The sequence below is a fragment of the Oncorhynchus mykiss genome, chromosome 11 (genome assembly GCF_013265735.2).
Source record: "Oncorhynchus mykiss isolate Arlee chromosome 11, USDA_OmykA_1.1, whole genome shotgun sequence".
NCBI lineage: Eukaryota > Metazoa > Chordata > Actinopteri > Salmoniformes > Salmonidae > Oncorhynchus > Oncorhynchus mykiss.
Window position 1 is genome coordinate 15,523,378 of NC_048575.1, and position 16,053 is coordinate 15,539,430.

The 16,053-nt window shown below is 42.1% G+C and overlaps 2 protein-coding genes across 4 annotated transcripts; one reads left to right on the forward strand and one right to left on the reverse strand.

Annotated features, from left to right (window-relative positions):
- Nucleotides 1-3,059: 3,059 nt before the first annotated feature.
- On the reverse strand, nt 3,060-6,660 carry rpl21 (ribosomal protein L21). Of its 2 annotated transcripts, none has more exons than XM_021620286.2 (6): nt 6,527-6,660; nt 5,671-5,749; nt 5,409-5,470; nt 4,182-4,294; nt 3,549-3,699; nt 3,060-3,184 (listed from the first exon to the last, which is right to left on the reverse strand). In XM_021620286.2, exons 2-6 carry the CDS (start codon nt 5,735-5,737, stop codon nt 3,095-3,097), a joined length of 483 nt encoding a protein of 160 aa, XP_021475961.1. In that variant the 5' UTR covers nt 5,738-5,749; nt 6,527-6,660; the 3' UTR covers nt 3,060-3,094. The 2 variants fall into 2 exon arrangements, with proteins under 2 accessions (XP_021475961.1, XP_036790887.1); XM_036934992.1 differs by having other exon boundaries at nt 5,671-5,742; nt 6,527-6,590.
- Nucleotides 6,661-6,797: 137 nt separating this feature from the next.
- On the forward strand, nt 6,798-11,311 carry usp12a (ubiquitin specific peptidase 12a). 2 transcript variants are annotated; one of them, XM_036934991.1, is made up of 10 exons: nt 6,798-6,932; nt 7,271-7,439; nt 8,493-8,573; nt 8,717-8,930; nt 9,047-9,282; nt 9,471-9,547; nt 9,668-9,751; nt 9,881-10,078; nt 10,168-10,246; nt 10,445-11,311. In XM_036934991.1, exons 2-10 carry the CDS (start codon nt 7,392-7,394, stop codon nt 10,544-10,546), a joined length of 1,119 nt encoding a protein of 372 aa, XP_036790886.1. In that variant the 5' UTR covers nt 6,798-6,932; nt 7,271-7,391; the 3' UTR covers nt 10,547-11,311. The 2 variants fall into 2 exon arrangements, with proteins under 2 accessions (XP_036790886.1, XP_021475960.1); XM_021620285.2 differs by lacking the exon at nt 6,798-6,932 and having other exon boundaries at nt 7,017-7,439.
- The last annotated feature ends 4,742 nt before the right edge of the window (nt 11,312-16,053 follow it).

Below are 16,053 nucleotides of genomic sequence, written 5' to 3' on the forward strand. Positions count from 1 at the left end.
CACAAGACTGAGTCATGCAATTATGAAGACCGTTCAACCCACTCCCAATGATGACACTGCTCTTTACTTAGATTAACAATGTAATATGTTTCCACAAGGGTACTTAATTGTGAAAACAAAACATAAAATTTTCAATACAATATGGTCTGCCCATTTCCTAAAGACTAGAGACCAACTACCATGCATGTGTCATTTTCCCATGATCTGGTGAGAAACCTTTGGCTGACTTCTCTGAATGAGGCATATTAAGAACTCCAGGGCGTTACCTCTGCTCCCTCCCACGCTTCAGGTCACCCGCCACCGTTATCAACCTCTCCCTGTCCGGTCACACTGGCCCAATCCCTCCACTGACAGGATCAATAACCCTAGTTCTGTATATGACCATGGTCTTCACTGATAACCACTACTGACAAGTAGAGGGGGAAGAAAGACCCTATCTGTCCACCTATCCCCCAGAGAGATACAGTGTGCTCTGTGTTTGGCCTGGGATTTCCTAGCTCCATTGTCCACCCCCACCCCCCAAACGAAACACACACACATACCACACACTCCCCCCTCACATTACTGACACAAATACACCCTTCATTTACTCACTGGCAGTCCTTCAGCGGGTTTAATCCGACTCTAATCAGGCCAGAGACAAAGAAAAACAGAGAGAGAGAGGTGGAACAAGAAGGGTTGACAAGTGTGTGAGAACAACATGAACTCATGGAAACATTGTGGATAGAAAGAGAGAGACAGTCTGATGTCTGTCGTTATTATCATCCCATACAGCTTCTGCTCTCCTGCCTCCACCAGTGGTGTGAGTGGTTAATGTGTGACACACAAGGTCGATATGGCTGCTCTGGGCTGCTGGCTGAGTTGACAGCCTCAATCTGTGTGTCGAACGTGTGTGATTAAGGAGCCCATAGTGATCCATGGCTTTTATCCACAAGTCCCGTTCCACACCACCCCTCCTTTCTCTCTCTCCTCCCTCCCTCGCTCTTTTCCTCTCAGACTGTTTACTTTTTCCTCCTTCAATCACTAACTTACATGAGTCAGCACTCCAGATGAAGGCCCATTCTGTCTGTGAGAGCAGATTCACACAGTTTCATTATGTTTCCTTCTTTCGTACTCTTTCATATCCTTGTTCTGTCTGACGGTACAGATATGACTATATTTAAAGGAAGCTCCATAGGTGAAACGGTAGGTGCCCAACAATATAGGCAGTTATCTAAGCACCCAGGCCTCAACGCAGTCTATACTGATCAATAACCAGGGATTTGGATGTCCGCTACTGATTGATCACATTGATTTTGGGTGTAACCCCAGATTGTATTCATTCAGCTTGTTGGACAATTGTTCCACCAGTTATCTTCTGCCTTTATGAAGACAGACATGGGTAACAGGGGCTGTAGGTTTGAGGTCTTTATGAGGGATAGTATCCCACCAATGGGAACACTAATAGGCTGCATTTACACAGGCAGACAAATTCATATCTTTTGCCCAATTATGGGCAACAGATCTGATGGGTCAAAAGACCATTAGTGGAAAAAATATATTGGTCTGCCTTTATAATTTTAAAAGAATCGGGGGGGGGGGGGGGAATAGAGGCATTTTCAAAAATGCAACGACACAGGACATACCACAGAACTAGAATGATATTCAGATAGACAACACTCATCAAGCATGACATTTCTATAAAGAAAGTGATACATTTTCATATACATTCACGATATGGCTCATTACCTGATAGCGTCAGTTCATGCTCTCTCTCCCAGCTGCTGCTACTATCTCAGTAAACTGGTCCTAATTGGAGTAAATATTGGGTAAAGAACTGAGGTAGGATGCGATAACATATGTCAGATACCCAGTCAGCCATTCAGGCTCTGCTGATTAAACAGCACAAGTCAAGATAGGACAGGGGTAGTCCCTCCTCCCTACACACAAAGTACACAGTCAAACAGTACCACATGGCACACACACATAACAGGCATGGCTGCATGGTCACACCACCAGAAAAGAGAATGATGTACTTTACACTAAAGACTGAACACCAGCCTGTTGTGATTGTACTTGAAGGACATTTAAGGGCTCACTGCTCTCAAATGCATCTAAATCTGATCGGACACAATCAACATTTACAGGGTATAGCTTTTTCAGATGTATTCTCAGTAGCAGTCTATGACCATTGACAATTTTATAGGAGCCTGGGCATTCAATCATTCAAACTGTACTATGAAACAATGACAAATGTACTACATGGAATGCTATTCCACATCAAGTAACTCATAAGTAAAATCAGATAAAAGCTAAAGATAAATACACCTTCTGGAACTGTGGAGACGTGGACTGTTGTAGATATGTAGTATTAGAATAATAGCCTGAGGGCACACAATGTGCTGTGAAATGTATTGTAATGTTTTTTAAATTGTATGAAGCCTTAACTTTGCTGGATCCCAGGAAGAGTAGCGAAGGGGGATTCATAGTAATAAATAATCCAAGGATCAGCTCCTAGAGGAAGGCACTTACCCTGGTGCACATTGCCACCTGCTGGCCTGATTGGTGTACTAGCAGTTATTTCTAGGAAGTACAGTTAAGAAAGAGTTCAGAAATGTACATTTTGAAAAGGTCTACCTTGAACATTGACATATTTGCAACACAACCAACCCATTTTAAAAACATACACCCAGATGTTCTTTATTTTTTGACAATGGACAGCACTCACATTTTAAAGTGTCAAAACACTTCACATTAACGTCAACTCAAATGCAAGTGTAGTGCCTGAAGTGGGTTGAGTAAAAGCTGTGCGTATAAATTGAGACTGCTGTGCTTGGAGTTGTTTGCCGGTGAAATAGAAATCGCATTTCACTTCCCTACGAGTGATCAATGAAAGACAATCATTGAACGACAGCTGCAACCTAAGTCTCCCTGGACAGCACCTACATAACTCAAGGTATCACATAAGGGTCAGTTCTCCCCCTGCCCTGAACCATCTCCGTTTCCATTAGGTAGTTTTAGACACAGAAGTTACCAACATCCCTGCATGTTAGTGTACATAAGACTCAAGCTCACATAAATCTGTGCAGAAACAGTTTTATTTTGGTCAGCATAGTTATGCCATGAACTCATAGGGGATGGGCTCCAGCAGCTGGGGCTCATTGCCCTTGGTGCTGACAAAGCGGGCATCACGGGGAGCAGTGGGCTGCAGGGGGAGATGAGGAAAGGACAAATGCACAGATGAGATGCCACTACAAATAAAAAATAATTCAATAAAGGTTAAATAAAAACAGCCATTTATCCTAAAATACTTAGTCATGTGTGCATACATTTATATGTGGGTACACAATTCAAAGGACTATCAGAAATGATGACATGGCTGAAATACCATTACAGAATGCGTCAATCAAAACATTCCACTAGATGTGTTGATGTCCTTTTTATATCTTCAATCTGGAATGTTAAGTTACATAGAATAGTGACCAACAAGGCTGGTCCTAGAGAGCTATAGGATGTACAGCCTGTTAAAACACTACTGACAACGGCCCAGGTAAATGTGCTCTCCATACCTGCCGTTTCAGCTCCACCCAGGTGCCCTTCTGCTTGGCCTCCACTTTCCTCTTCTCGTTCTCCTTGACGCGCTGCAGGAAGCTGTCCCTGCTCTTAGAGTGCTTCACGTGCTCAATACGTACGTTGATCCTCTTGGCAAGGATCTTACCTCTACAGAGAGAAGGGGACACGTTTTCAGCTTGGAAATAAATCAGGGATGTGGTCAGCACAACATACAAAAGGCTACTGGTCACAAGATGGATGTAAGCAGCGTAATTGAGACCCTGACTTATCAGAAAACATAACGCTTCCAAATGGTGAAAGAAAGATGTGTGTTATGCCATGGCCTGCAAATGGTTTTTCTTGTGTCTCCTTCAACAACCCAAGTTCAAACATACGGTAGGTGCTTGGCCAAGGTGCTGAAGTACAAATACTGTCCCCCACGTGAATGACCACTTAGGACATAGGACGGCCCGGGTGGCAAAGTGAAGGTGGGGTTTTGAGATCGGCAGCAATCATACTTCTGCAACATTAACCTTCCATTACAAAGATACCGGCAGGGCACATCCATTCCCTTTATGAAAGACCTAAAACATGACCACGCTGGAAAGGAAACCGATACTGACCAATCCACCATACATTGCCATACTTACTTGACCTGCTTGTTGACAATGATGCCGACAGCATGTTGGGTTACGTTGTAGACTCTGCCCGTCTTGCCGTGGTAGCACTTGTGAGGCATTCCCTTCTGGATGGTACCTGTACCCTGGTGGAGAGACATTCACAATCTTAAGAGTTGGGTTTTGGTGAAGTCCAAAATAGAACTAATTTAGTTACGCTGCAGTCACTACCAATAGCCAGGTTTCCATCCAATTTGCAACTGATTTTCATGTGAATATTCAAAAACCTGCACCAGAGGTCTCTTTACAGTCCCCAAGTCCAGAACAGACTACGGGAGGCGCATCTAGTACTACATGGAACTCTATTTCACGTCAAGTATCGCACGCAAGCAATACAATCTGAAAAAATATAACACACCTTATGGTACAGCAGGGACACACCTACACAGACTTTGTGTTGTAGATAGGTGGTAGTAGAGTAGTGGCCTGAGGGCACACAATGCGTTGTGAAATGTATTGTAATGTTTTTGAAATTCTATACAGCCTTAATTTTGCTGGAACTTGTGCTGTGCTATGCCATGACCTACAATTGCAGGGAATTTTGTGTTGTGCTGGTCTCCAACAACCCAAGTTCAAACATACGGAAAAATGAAAAATACAAGTCAAATGTGTTTCCATTGCATTCTCAATAGCACAAAACCTATTGCATTATATAGAAAATGTGACCACTATCTTTAACCAACAGCTCACAGATAGCCTACCTGAAACTATCTACATTATGAGATTATTATAGATGAAAGCGATGTCATTTGTATGTATTTGTCAAACAGCAGCCAAGCAATCAATCACGTCACCTGAATAAGACCCTGGATAATTATTGGACAGAAGCATCAAGTTCATCACCTTGCACATTCACCACCCTGTGAAGTTAATCAAAAACATGTATTCCGAGCCTAATAAACTGCATGGGTTCCGAATCGTAATGGGAGGTCCACACCATATCATTGCATGACTACAAATGTACTTCGATATGAGTTATTATATCAATATATGCACACTAACATGTTTCCATTGCCATTTTTTGCATTATTTATTTGACACAAAAAGATTCCAACCTATAGAAGGCACAAATTGTGTCTGCATTTATAAAATTGTTCTGGTGTCAGCCTGATGGTGACTTTCATGCATCAGGCATTTCATCAGCATGAAATAGATGGAAACCTGGTTAGTGAAACCTGGAAAAGGTGGAACAAACCCTACCTTGATGTCAACGATATCGCCCTTCCTGTAGATACGCATGTACGTGGACAGGGGAATGGGACCTGAGGAACAAAGTACATTGATTCCTCACCACCAAACAAAACAACAATTTGAAAATGGGCTTGGAGTAACTAATGAGGGCTACTCAGCTGTGGATCATGCCAGCAACACCCCTAATCTCGAGTTCTTTACTTCAAATAACTCAGAAATTGTAGTGACCTAACGAGACATTTCATCTGCAGTCTTTCTGATATGAACTCACCATGCTTGCGGAAGGCCCTGCTGAACATGTACCTCGTCCCCCTCCTCTTGCCTCTTGTGTTCGTCATGATGCCTGATTACTTGAAAACATGGACATTCAAATGTTAGATAAACCCAACGGCAAAGTAGGAATTCTTAATTACTGTGGCTGTAAAAATGTATGATTACAAGAGTGGTCTAGGACTTTGTATACTAGGGTTTAGTACAGTCATTGGACGTAATACTGTCAGATACAAAAACTTAATTTAACCTCGCCATATGTATCTGTGATGTAACTAAATTACCAATACAGTGGTCAGATTAACGTTTGCCTGACAACTGCAACCTGTTGTGACAAAGTGAATTTCACTGCAAAGAAAAACAATGTTGTCCGAATCATAACTAGTGATTATTATAAGATGTACACCAGTTACTAATAATAAGGGAACACGCAAAACATGGAAACGTCAGTCAAAAATACAACGCCAAAAAACGAACGTTAGCTATTGAAGTCCAACGTTACCTAGCTCGCAAACTCAGTCCAATGCCGCCTCATTTTCCCAGATTGACAATTAAGTTAACTGCCACGTTGCACCAAAGTTAAGTTATTTTGCATGTCAAATTCTCTGGCTGTGTATGCTATTGTGCCTAAGAAATAACAAATCCTGCGAACGCAACAGTGGTTAGGCCCGCATGTGCAGCCACGCTGTTACCCCATTACCAAACCGTGTCACTATATGCCACACATACGGTCTTTAAAGGGTGAATTCTCGCCTCAAATATAGAGTATGTTTTAACATACTTATATCAATGTCTTCATATGCATTTAAAATGATATTTTATAAGTTTATGGTCTTTAAATGCAGAGCACATCTTACCCCCGGTAGCTCACAAGATGGCGGGTACGGCGGAAAGAGAGAATAAAGGACCCGAAACTCCTCCTTCTAAAATAGATTTAAGCATGGCCTTCCTATTGCCTGAACAAACATGCTGGGGTAGAATCATTTGCTTCCCCTCTGTGCTGATCTGAGTCCAGTTTTGGTTATCTACCTCATTGACTAAGCTCCATTGGTACAATGTAATTAAATGATTTCAGATCAGATAATAGCTAACTTCTATTGGAATGTTGAGGCACTGTGAAGCGTCCTATGACCAGTACATGTCAGTGAACTGCTGAACGACTCATCTGATTAACTTTTGTTAACAAAATGTATTAAAATAATGCAGATTTTGTTGTGCTTGTACATTATCGAAATAATTGATTGATGAACTGCTGACCGTGACAGCCAGTTATATTGACAAGTAAATTGGATTCTCGTCTCAAAAGCCTGATCAAAGTTTCAGTGAGTTTGACTCTGGTTTGACATTAATTACAGTCGTCATTCTCTACACAGCTGTGTGTCCAGAATTGCTCATGAGGGCACATTTGTGAATGTTATATTATCTACGCCACAGAACATGAACGTAGAACTTGCACGGAGCTAAAACGGTCACGGCTAGAAGGGATCGAGCTTTTGTCAAATTAACGTAAAAGTAGATTTTTTTTGTTTTTGTTGCATTTTAGCTAACTACATATTTTCCAAACCTTTACTGTATTCTCCTTAATCTGTTAATTTAACAAAAGATGGATCGCTCCCAGACATGACCCTCTAAGACCTAGCGGAGCTCCCATCGCCCGTCCAGTGTGCCCTGTCACAAGGGAGTCCTCCTCGCGGTGATTGGGTGGAAGATGGCGTTGGGCGAATGGAAATCCTAATGACAGTTTCCAAATTTGCCTCTTTTTGTACCATGGTGAGTAAATGGCAACTACTAAACACATTGCAAAGTGATGAGAGGGTCGCACGACAACCGTGGTTGTGTTGTTACTATTTTGCGTGACATGGAAGATGGTTAAAATCGTCTGCTTTTCTGTTGCTACCCAGTCAGTTTTCCTGGCTTCACTGACACATTGTTTTTGTCTTACGTTCTATTGCTAGCTATGATAACTAATGTCGTAGGCCTTTAATTTGTTATATTAGTGGGCTGTTTATGTATGATCTTTCATTAATTAGTGATGTTTATCTCCTCCTCCACTGTGACCGCACTGCATAGTTCTGCGGCTTCAGCACCTGGTTAACTAGTTACCGAGGCTAGCTAGCTTGAGCGTTCATTTTGCAGTAAAGCAGTGTGGATGTCAAGACATTTCAACACTGGACACAATTTGAATACTAAATCAACATAACTCCGTAATTGTTAGCTGAGTTTACTCAACTCCACGATCAATGTCAAACCTAACAAAGTTATGTTCACATTTGTGCTTTTCCTGTATGTGAATGTTAATTTAGCTAGACAGCATTTGCAGATAGTTACAGTAGTTAGTCAAATCTAACATTGTGACTGACGATACAGTGAGTTGTCTTCCTGTAAACCCCCTTTTCTGAATTCTACCGAAGCGCGAGCTATTTCTGGAACACAGCAGATGACGACATGATCAGCTGCTAGACAAGACTGACTGGCTGTCATATTATTCCCAGTTTACAAAGATAACTACTTAGTTTGGCAAACCTGTCAGACAGACTTCATTCATTTGGATCATACATTTAGTTTATTTAATTTTTTATGATCAAGCCCAACCTCTGTCCATGTAGGCCTACTCAGGAAATCCTGGTTGCTATGCTTTTTCACAGCCTCTGATGGTTAGGGTCATGTTCCATTAACAAAGAATGACATAGTCGTTCTGCCCCCCCCCCCCCCCCCCCTCCCACTGACAGCTATTGGCATTGGATATGAAATTCCATTTGGAACTATTGATCGGTACACACTCCCATCGACCTATGCCAAAAATATCAGCACTTTGTATTACAGGGCGCCAATGCCTCCGCTCTGGAGAAAGAGATTGGCTCAGAGCAGTTCCCTGTCAACGAGCACTACTTCGGATTGGTCAATGTAAGTGAGAGTGCCGTAGTTCACATGCACATGTCTGCATAATCTTTGTTACAGATCACGTGCCTTATCCATGCAGATGGTTATTGTGTGTGTGTCCAGCTCTTTGCCTTTCTCTTTGTATCTGTCCTTGTATTTTCCCCCAGTTTGGGAACACGTGCTACTGTAACTCGGTGCTGCAGGCGCTGTACTTCTGCCGTCCGTTCCGGGAGAAGATCTTGGCGTACCGCAGCCAGCCCCGACGCAAGGAGAACCTGCTGACCTGCCTGGCCGACCTGTTCCACAGTATCGCCAACCAGAAGAGAAAGGTGGGAGTCATACCACCCAAGAAGTTCATCACGCGCCTACGCAAGGAGAATGGTGAGCAGGAGACGGTATACTTGTAGTTCGGGATGGGGGGGGACAGACCCTCTCCCCTGTCTCCCTTGTACCCTACCTACCTCCTCTCCCCCTCTCCTCTCCATCTCCCTCTGCAGAGCTGTTTGACAACTACATGCAACAGGATGCCCATGAGTTCCTGAACTACCTGCTCAACACCATCGCTGACCTGCTGCAGGAGGAGAGGAAACAGGACAAGACCAACGGCCGCCTGGCCAATGGTTCGCTCGACTCCCAGAACAACAACAGCAACGCCCCGCCTCCCTCCACCTGGGTCCATGAGATCTTCCAGGGAACCCTCACCAACGAGACCCGCTGCCTCACCTGTGAAACGGTACACACCGTCTGAGTCTGAAGCCCCTCACCCACATCAACTAGTTATGTCCCTGTTGTTGTTGTGGTCAGCAGGATGCAATGCATGTCGGTGATACGCTGTAGAGAGAAGGCTCAAATTCTGTTGGCACAAAGATGGACAAAATCAAGTTTCCATCTGACTCTAGTCATGCTGTTTTCTCCCTACAGATCAGCAGCAAAGATGAAGACTTCCTGGACCTGTCAGTGGACGTGGAACAGAACACCTCTATCACACACTGTCTCAGGTAAGAACACCTGACTACAATAACACATTACATATTGACTGGCCTGTGTATTGCTTCTTGCTCCGTGTGACTCCAAGTACTCTGACCCCTCGCTCTCCTTCTCTCCTTCGCTCCCTCCAGGGGGTTTAGTAACACAGAGACTCTCTGCAGTGAGTATAAGTACTACTGTGAAGAATGTAGAAGTAAACAGGAGGCACACAAAAGGTCGGTGTTGGCAGTGTTGTGTTCATTGCAAAAGTAAACAAAAGTATTATTCTGTGATGACAGTGTTTATCGCTGTGTGAGGTTGTGTGTGTGAGGTTGTGTGTCCACTGTAATTGACTCCTCCCCCAGGATGCGTGTGAAGAAGCTGCCTATGATCCTGGCTCTACACCTGAAGAGGTTCAAGTACATGGAGCAGCTGCAGCGTTACACCAAGCTGTCCTATCGTGTTGTCTTCCCCCTGGAGCTCCGCCTCTTCAACACCTCAGGAGACGCAACCAATCCCGAGAGGCTCTATGACCTGGTTGCCGTCGTGGTGCATTGTGGGAGGTCAGTGTTGTTTACTAGGTTGTCTATAAGTATTCTAACTGACCCTTAAGGTTGTGAGTGCGTTGCTGACTTCGTCGTCTTGTTTTCAGTGGTCCAAACCGAGGACACTACATCGCCATTGTGAAGAGTCACGACTTTTGGCTGCTGTTTGATGATGACATTGTAGAGGTAAGATGTTGTATGTGTAGGTTGGTTCTTCTTTCCTTGTGGGGACATTTCCCATGTCCACGTGGACAAAGGCTATTTTAAGTTTAGGAGTTAGGATTAGGGTTAGGTCCCCACAAGGATGTGTGTGAGCATGCATGGGTGCGCCCTTGTGTTTTGTGTGACCCCATTGACCCGTGTTGTCTCTCCTTCCCTCTGCAGAAGATAGACGCCCAGGCCATAGAGGAGTTCTACGGCCTCACCTCTGAGATCTCAAAGAACTCTGAGTCAGGCTACATCCTATTCTATCAGTCAAGAGACTGACTGTCCCTGAAGAGGACAGTACCTCTCAGTGGATTTGAGGATCATACTAGTGGACCATACTAGTGTAAATCGCACTGTGGTGTCACACACCTACTGAAGCTCAGCCTCAGTCCCCCCCTATCCTCCCTCCTTCCTCCCTCCCTCCCCCATCCCACTCCTACCTCCCTCCCCCTTCCTCCTACCTACCTCCCTCCTTCCCCCACCCTGTCACTTAGGCTGGAGATGCTGCTACAGGGAGTTGTGTCAAAGGTTCGGTGGACGTTGTATCAAAGTTTTGTGAGTTGGAAAGCTGTTTAATGACGGTTGTACAGAGGTTGTGTGACTGAGGCGATGGTTATAGCATGGGGGTTTGTGTGGGGTGAGTGGGTATTTAATGATTCATGTGTTGTAATAGCGGCCAGGTGTCTGCATACTCCCTCAGACTGCAACTCTGCTTTGGTGCCTGGCTGGGGCCTAGTCAGAGCAGACCAGTTGACTGCATGAAGGGAGAGTGGGGAGGTGAGTGTTCCAAGTGTGGGACACTTGGGTCGTGTATTTCTACCATGTACAGAGTGGTATTTGTATCAATATGAGGAGAATAAGATTATATTATCATAGGAAAAAAATATAAGTCCTTGAGAAGATAATGTATTGTCACTATGGTGCACTTTTGATACCGTTTTGTAGGTGTTGGCAAGGTTTATGTGAGCGTTTGCTCAAGACGACCTGTTGTGAAATGGTCATTTTCTGTTTTAAAGAAAAATGTAATAAAAGATAATAGATACAGGCTGTGAGTGTGTTCTACTTTCATGGACTTGTTCCTCTCCCCCAGGTGCACACTGATGACTCATCCTTGCTCAGCACTGCCCCTCAGTGGTTTTACCTGGTCACTACAGGTTCATACTGCAACAGCACAACAGCAGTGTATTTTTAATGAATTCACACCTCCAGTCATGATGCTGCCTATGTAAGCAGCCCAGCCCACCCACGGTTGCCTTAACAAAAACAGGGCTAGATGATTCTAGGACACTGTACCTCAGGCAGGTGTGTAGAGGAGTCTACTGACTAGCCACCTACAGACATATCTGAAGACAGACTTAATCAATTAATGATTGAAAGTGAAGGTCTTCAAGCACAGAGGAACTGAGGGAATAAGGGTGGATAGAAGATGGATGAGAATCGGGAGGTGGCTGATAGATTATGGTTCGAATAGACATGCCCAGAATAGCAAAACACAGGGGGCTAGGATGAGGAAGGAAGCACTCGGCGTCAACATGGCATTGGAGAAATGTGGACAAATGTCGGAATCTAAAGTAAAATTGGTCAAACCATGAGATCTTGTTGCATGGTGATACCATAGCCTGGTAACAAATCATAACTTGTCCCTGTTCTTAAATCAAATGTTATTTGTCACACATGCTGAATACAACAGGTGCAAGCATTTCACCTTACAGTGAAATGCTTACTTACAAGCCCTGAACCAACAATGCCGTTTTAAGAAAATACCTAAAAAAAAAAAGTAAGAGATAAGAATTACAAATGATTAAAGAGCAGCAGTAAATAACAATAGCGGGGCTATATACAGGGGGTACGGGTACACAGTCAATGTGGATGCTATATACAGGGGGTACGGGTACACAGTCAATGTGGATGCTATATACAGGGGGTACGGGTACACAGTCAATGTGGATGCTATATACAGGGGGTACGGGTACACAGTCAATGTGGATGCTATATACAGGGGGTACGGGTACACAGTCAATGTGGATGCTATATACAGGGGGTACGGGTACACAGTCAATGTGGATGCTATATACAGGGGGTACGGGTACACAGTCAATGTGGAGACTATATACAGGGGGAACCGGTACACAGTCAATGTGGATGCTATATACAGGGGGTACGGGTACACAGTCAATGTGGATGCTATATACAGGGGGTACGGGTACACAGTCAATGTGGATGCTATATACAGGGGGTACGGGTACACAGTCAATGTGGATGCTATATACAGGGGGTACGGGTACACAGTCAATGTGGATGCTATATACAGGGGGTACGGGTACACAGTCAATGTGGATGCTATATACAGGGGGTACGGGTACACAGTCAATGTGGATGCTATATACAGGGGGTACGGGTACACAGTCAATGTGGATGCTATATACAGGGGGCACCGGTACAGAGTCAATGTGGATGCTATATACAGGGGGCACCGGTACAGAGTCAATGTGGATGCTATATACAGGGGGCACCGGTACAGAGTCAATGTGGATGCTATATACAGGGGGCACCGGTACAGAGTCAATGTGGATGCTATATACAGGGGGCACCGGTACAGAGTCAATGTGGATGCTATATACAGGGGGCACCGGTACAGAGTCAATGTGGATGCTATATACAGGGGGCACCGGTACAGAGTCAATGTGGATGCTATATACAGGGGGCACCGGTACAGAGTCAATGTGGATGCTATATACAGGGGGAACCGGTACACAGTCAATGTTTATTTATTTTATTTAACAATGTCCAGGGGCATTATCCTCTATTTTGAAGTCATCTTTCTGTCTAAAGTAACTGACCAGTAAAATTCAAACTTTTAAAAGTTAATATTCTGTTGACTTACACCCAAATAAGGTTGTTGACTCGTCCTATGGCCTACTTGTATTTGTAGCCAAAGCATACATTTGAGAAAAAATACCTAAACCCCACCTCAAACTAGTATCTCAAACAGACCATTTCAAAAATACTTTCTATTTCCTCATAGAGGATGATGTCATCATTCTGTCTACTTGCATCAATATTTTTTATTTATGACTGGTATACGCCCACACCATTAATTATGTTGTTGGGGAACACCCACACCATTCCAACACAGAAAAGCTGCTTTTTAACATATTTAATTAAACATTTTGGAAGGAAAACTATTAAACTCTTACTGTCATTAATCATAGGTCGTATTTCATAGAAATCTGGAAACAATGGACAGTTACTTTTAAAAAAAAGATAGGCCGACACACACACATGGGGGATGCGCACAACACTAGCTTTTATTTATTTATTTTTGTCTATCAAATTTTTTTTTTTTTATGTATTGCAACAACAATACCAATATTACACATCAATACAGGGACATTCCTGTGAATACAATGACAAAAATGAAATAATGGAACACCAGGCAACCAGGCAATGAGACATTAACAGACATTCAGAGACATAGCTTCTAATAATTTTTTCCAACTTTTTAAGTTTCACACATTTGAGGGATTTATAAAATTGCAACAGTTCAATGAAAAAAACGACAAAATAAGGATTAAAAAAATATATATATATTTGTCAAAAATAATAATAAGGTTAATATAATAGTTATGATCGGAATTACAAGGATAAGCATAATGTCATTTTTGGAGATTTTATACACAACCATTCAGGAATTTCAATCCATAGTTTACTAGAATGGTAGCAAATAAATTAAATGAATTTTTTTTTGAAAGAAATCAAATGAAAAAAATAAATGCTCTATAGATTCTGAATCAGAAGAACAAAAAATCATGAGGAGTTTTGTCAAAATTGAATCTTTTGTGCAAGAAATCATTAGCAGGGTAGGTGGAAGAAAATATTTTAAAATGAGTTTCTTTAACTTTTGGGATAACTGGACAAGTAAGGTAAAAGGTAGTCACTTTTGATCACAGCATGTGTTGGTCACTTCCATATTAATATATTTAATCATAATCACCAAAAATTACTTAATTAACTGCCAATCGTATCCACTTATTGTTGCATTTTTATCCAAAAGATTCAAGTCATGAATTTGTAAACTTGGAAAAGAGGGAACAAACTCATAATATAACCAAGTGTTTTTAATAAGTCAAAGTAAAGGAAGTGGAATTGCTTTGCAAACCTTAATATTTCTTTACCAAAAATACAGATCCCTTATAAATTCTCAGACTCAAAATACTGCTAGTAAATCTGTGCCTAAAATAAATAAAATAGGGGAGATTGGACAACCCTGTCTAATTCCTCTAGGAATAGAGAAACAAGGGGATGTGCCATTACTCATAGCCACAGAACTGCTAATATCATTATATATAAAATATTATCACTTTACAGAAATTCTCCCCAAACCCAAAAGTAGAGAGAGTTCTCAATAAAAAGTTGTGTTCTAAAGTGTCAAAAGCCTAAAAAATGAATAAAAAATCAATATAAAGCCGTCAACTTCTTTGAACTCACTGTAATCTAATATCTAAAACCAATCATATATGGTTATGGATACTCCTTCCTTTAATGAAGGCTGATTGAGTTTCACTGATTATATACAGTTGAAGTCAAAAGTTTACATACACTTAGGTTGAAGTCATTAAAACTCGTTATTCAACCACTCCACAAATTTGTCTCCTAGAGATGAACGCACTTTGGTGTGAAAAGTGCAAATCAATCCCAGAACAACAGCAAAAGACATTGTGAAGATGCTGGAGGAAACTGGTACAAAAGTATCTATATCCACAGTAAAACGAGTCCTATATCGACATAACCTGAAAGGCCGCTCAGCAAGGAAGAAGCCACTGCTCCAAAACCGCCATAAAAAAAGCCAGACTACGTTTTGCAACTGCACATGGGGACAAAGAACGTACTTTTTGGAGAAATGTCCTCTGGTCTGAAAAAGTGTGTGCGAGCAAGGAGGCCTACAAACCTGACTCAGTTACACCAGCTCTGTTAGGAGGAATGGGTCAAAATTAATCCAAATTATTGTGGGAGACCCAAAACGTTTGAACAAAGTTAAACAATTTAAAGGCAGTGCTACCAAATACTAATTGAGTGTATGTAAACTTCTGACCCACTGGGAATGTGATGAAAGAAATAAAAGCTGAAATAAATAATTTTCTCTACTATTATTCTGACATTTCACATTCTTAAAATAAAGTGGTGATCCTGACTGACCTAAGACAGGGAATTTTTACTAGAATTAAATGTCAGGAATTGTGAGTTTAAATGTATTTGGCTAAGGTGTATGTAAACTTCCGACTTCAACTGTATATCATCAAGGCCTTTTTTCAGCCTATTGGCATAGACATGGGCTAGTAACTTATAGTCAGTTGCCAACAACGTGATTGGTCTCCAATTGCCCAGGTAAAGAGAGCCCTTCATTGGTTTGGGTATATTAACTATTAGTTCCTGTCTCAAAGAAGATGGTAAGATAGCATTAGCAATACCCTCTTTGTAGACCGAAAGCAATAACTATCTAATATCAAGCCAAAAATGTTGATAGAATTCAGGAGTCAGGCCATCTGGTCCAGGAGATTTACCTATAGGCATTTGTTTAATGGCTTGGTCCAACTCAGTAATATATATCAGAATCACTGAGTTTCTTAAACCTTACTTCTACAGGCCAACATAGTTATTAACTGAATCAAAAAAGGAATCTAAGTCGCTTTCTGAAAGATGAGATTGATATAGTGAACTGTAGAAAGAGTGTATTTCCTTATTAATCACTTCAAGATCATCAGATATAGTGTAATTTACATACATTG